At 35.6% G+C, this 4,404-nt stretch overlaps 1 protein-coding gene across 1 annotated transcript; it reads right to left on the bottom strand.

Moving 5' to 3' along the window:
* Positions 1–2,666: 2,666 nt before the first annotated feature.
* On the bottom strand, positions 2,667–3,671 carry LOC147515564 (F-box protein At5g49610-like). The gene has a single exon (XM_086592965.1). The coding sequence runs from the start codon at positions 3,669–3,671 to the stop codon at positions 2,667–2,669; it is 1,005 nt and encodes a 334-aa protein (XP_086449091.1).
* Between the last annotated feature and the right edge of the window lie 733 nt (positions 3,672–4,404).

The raw sequence follows: 4,404 nt of genomic DNA, 5'->3' as shown, positions 1-4,404 counted from the left end.
CACACTCGAACAAGAACTTTTGTTGTGCAAAGAAGAAAATGAAAAGTTTAAGGAAGAGTTGAAAAAGGAGGACCAACAAGAGGGGGATAAGGAAGAAGTGCAACCTCAAACTGATGAAGCAGTCCACCATCATGTACCGAATGAGGAAGTAGAAATGGTGTTCAATGAGGATGGAGAAATGGTGCCAAATGAGTCTCCATCATTTTCCATCAGTATTCCTCTGTCACCTATACCCAAGGAGAAAGAAAAAGAACAGAGAATTGATGGGGAGAAAGAAGCTAAGGTATAAATTAAAATGACTTCCATAACTAGGAAAGTGAAGAACAATAGAGATAGGAAAACTAAGTAGATGGACCCCAATTTCACCAAAAAAGGGAAGACGAAGCCACTCAAAAAAGTAATGAACCTTGACACTGGCAAAGAAATTCTTGATAAGGGGAAGCAAGTCAGAGATATTGACAGTGGGCTACTACAAGACCCTAAGCAAAGTGCCTACTATCATGAATTAGAAGAAAGCCATAGACAAATTATCGACACTTTCTTCAAAATTGCGGACACCAGGTAAATCTAGGAAGACTGTAAGTGTTTTACAAGTTTAAAATGACATCAAATAGCATTTTTGACTGATGCTAATTTCTTGGGGTTTTTGAAGCACAATCGCATGGGGAGATGGTGATAATTTCCAAATAGCTGGTTCTCTAGTAGAAGACCTTTTGTTTAATAGGGAAATTGATTATTAGGTAAATTCTGATACCCTCTCTAGACTATGAACAATGAATGTTCATACTCTTATTGGGCTATGAACATTCAGTGTTCATACACCTAGTGGACTATGAACAATGAATATTCATACCTATTTGGACTATGAACATTCATTGTTCATACCATTGAACTATGAACAATGAATGTTCATACTAAACCTTTAATCAACCGAATAAGGTTCATACTTTGCTATTTTTTAATTTTGATATCTGACCTTCATTTATTTGTAGAACCTACTTCATTTATACTTTGTTTTGAATCTCAAAAATTCTCAATTCAACAGGTCATCGACTAGTGGTCTCTCCAACTTTGCAAAAATTTCCTAACCAAAAAAGAAACATGTCTACTATCTGCCAACTCAAAGGGGAATTATTTATTTCAAATTATTGTTTCATGTGTATATTGTGGTTGGTCTCACATTCTTATTATTTCACACACTCAATGTCACAACATATACTGGAAGGAGGCATTGCAAAAATAGTGGACACAATCGACTTGAGTGCCAAATTCTTGGCGATTCCAATACATTCAGAAAACCATTGGACACTACTGGTTGTGGAGTTCATAATAGGAGAACAAGAGAAATGGTTACATTTCAATTCCTTAAGCCATGAGAAAAAGTCATCCAAAATTGCAAAAGACATGGTAATTTCAACACTAAAATGAGAAGAAACTTTTGTATCTTCTAACATAAATAAAGGAATAACTTCTTGTTATTTTGCAGAAGAAGAAACTGGCTGAGAAAATAAATCTTAGGATTAGAAAGGAGAAAATGACAATTTGTATGCTTAGTAGTCAAGTAAGAATACAATCTCCAAAATGTCCGCAACATAGGTAAATGCATAATTATTCACTGAAATTCTTATAAACGTCTATATTAAGAAAGTTATAATTGACCTGAGATTTGTATTTTCTAAATTGCAGCACTGATTGTGGACTCCATGTTTGCAAAATGATGGAAACTCCATTTTTAAATGGTCAATGGGATATCCCTGAAGTAACAAATGCAGAAGTAGTACACAGCATGCGCCCTAACCTTGCATGCTACTTACTGACAGACAAACCAAGAAGCTGGACTCTAGATAATCATTTGTTTATGGAAAAATATCGAAAGGGGTTGTTTAATAAGGAATGTGAGGAAGGATAAAACATTATATTTTGACGTGTATGAATGTGCGTGAGTGCGTCAGTATATCTGTATATCAGTTGTTATGAAAGTGAACTATTATTGATGTTTATCATGTGTTCTCTTAATCTTTATTCTCTTATTTGAAACTATTATAAACTCATGTCTTACAAGTGTGAACACTAAATGTTCATACTCATGTTGGACTATGAACATTCCGTTTTCGTACAATGGAACTATGAAAACTAAATGTTCATACTCTTGTTGGACTATGAACATTCAATGTTCATACAATGGAACTACTAACACTGAATGTTCATACTCTTGTTGAATTACTACATTGTGGGTAGTACCGTCCTTCTTAGGAACTTTTGTCGAACCTAAATTTGTGTGTTAACTATGGTGATAACTTTTTGTAAGTTTTTCTCGTCAGAAATAGGTTGTTGAAGTAGGTAATAAACATTACTGACACAGAAACCAGCATAAACCTACAAAGCATAAATTCCGAAGGTAACATGAACATCAACACTTGCATAAACTAAAAAGATTGATGTCACCCTAAATATATGTAGTACATTACAAGATATTACTTAATTTTAAATAAAAATATAAGCTCCGATAAATATAACATGAATGGTGACATCAACTACGGGTTAAACAGAGTTGTAGTGAAGTCTGACATGAATGGGAGAATGGAGTGATTGCCGATGGTTGGGATTCTTTTGACAAATAGCAACTTCTCTAGATTGAAATCGTAGCAAAGGATCATGTCGTTACATTAAAAAACTGTAATATTTTCTGTGAGTAGGTAGACGAAACACGGGTGACGGTAAGAGGAATACAATTTGTCGAATGAATACATCATCAGTTCACTCCACAACCTATTGTCGTGTTCATGTAAAACCTTAAGTTCTAATTTCTCAGTAGCATTGTTCTCCTCACCCCAGAACCTGAACATAATAGCAATAGTACCGTTAAACTGAAACAATTTGTACAACTTTGGTAGGGATTTAGTCTGCGGTAGCCCAATCCTCATCCAAGATTCGAGAGCAATGTTAAATACCAATATGCCTACATAAAAAAGAGACCAGTTAAGAGATCCTTTTGCAGCCACTGCGGGCTGGTTCTTGATGTACTCATCATTAAATGACAACTCCAAGTCGTTCAACCTTCTCCATTTCAAACTTCGATAATCAAACAATTCAACATACATGATGATGACAGATTGCTTAGTTTTATTTGCTCGGGTAGGCCTTACAATGTTGAAGTTAGGCTTTGACAGTCGAACTATAGTGAAACCCAATGGTTCCATTGAATTCACCTGCATTCCAAGGGATTCTATAAAGAATCTAACCCTAGGAGTATTGAGTTGATAGACCTCTCTTGTCGTTGGTTTGCAAATGTAATATTTTTGGTTTTTCTCGTAAGGTGTGGTCAAGAGAACAATACCTTGCATTGAAGATGCAACGATGGCTATACCGTACAGTTTGTACTTCAGTGTTGGGGTTGGAATAGGAGGGTTGTTGTCAATGTTGGATGCGAATGATATTGTGGATTCCCATTTCTTGTTAGTATTTATAAGGTAACCAAGAAATGATCCCATCAATAGCGCGTTGTCCATTACAAAGGAATTTCGACTTGTAAGGCTTCCCCATTCTCTGGACACAAATTTTGACTTCTGGACAAATGGGAGTGGGGCACGTTTAAGAACCTTTGCCCACATATCTGTATGCAACTCCTTTCCATTGTTGTTGTTGTGTGCAGTAGAAGAAGAGGTCGCCATTGTATGTTTGATCTGTTGGTTGTTTCTGATTTGTATGGCATAAACTGTTTCCATGACTCTGTTTAAGGATTTTATACTTAACAGTTTTCTCATGTCTCGGTTACTTTAACCATTCTCGTATTGGGTTAATTAATCTGTAAATTGTCGTATTGGATTATTACATTGCGAGTAATATAGTGCTTCTTAGGAACTTTTGGTCGTACCTACATTTGTGGTTGATTAACTAAAGGTGTACGTGGTGATCAAATGGTATTGGGGTCTGTGTTTTGTTATGGGGAGCTGCGTTTCCCACTTCCCAAAGAGACAGAGAATAAGTATATAGATCTTCCCATAGATATTTATTGACCATAAATTGACCCTAAATTGATTGGGACTGTTATTTCATTGATTAGGCTATTTCATTAGGAGCATTATTTGATTAGGACTGCTAAAAACTAAGAAAATTGCATTCATATGTTTATTCAGTACAGGGATTTCACACTCATATCTTGATTCATTCATGCATACATTACTTAAGACTTATTTTTGCAAAGTCTGATAGTGCCATCTTTATGGTAACTGTTGGGTCATTTTTTTTAGTCTTTTGTCTTGCCTCCCTCATCGCATCAGACAACCACTCAAAACTTAAACATAGTGAGCATTTCAAGTACTTCCTCCTAGTGTTCAACCCATTTCAAGTACTCCCTCATTATTTTGACCTTCCGTTAAAGGGTGAAAAAGTTTGCACTGGTTA

Source organism: Coptis chinensis, chromosome 2 (assembly GCF_015680905.1).
Source record: "Coptis chinensis isolate HL-2020 chromosome 2, ASM1568090v1, whole genome shotgun sequence".
NCBI lineage: Eukaryota > Viridiplantae > Streptophyta > Magnoliopsida > Ranunculales > Ranunculaceae > Coptis > Coptis chinensis.
Note: the sequence above shows the minus strand (reverse complement) of the source record. Positions and strands in the feature narration are given on the sequence as shown.

Bases quoted from the DNA above. Each gene is read 5' to 3' on its own strand.
- LOC147515564 (XM_086592965.1), bottom strand. From the start codon at position 3,671: ATGGCGACCTCTTCTTCTACTGCACACAACAACAACAATGGAAAGGAG.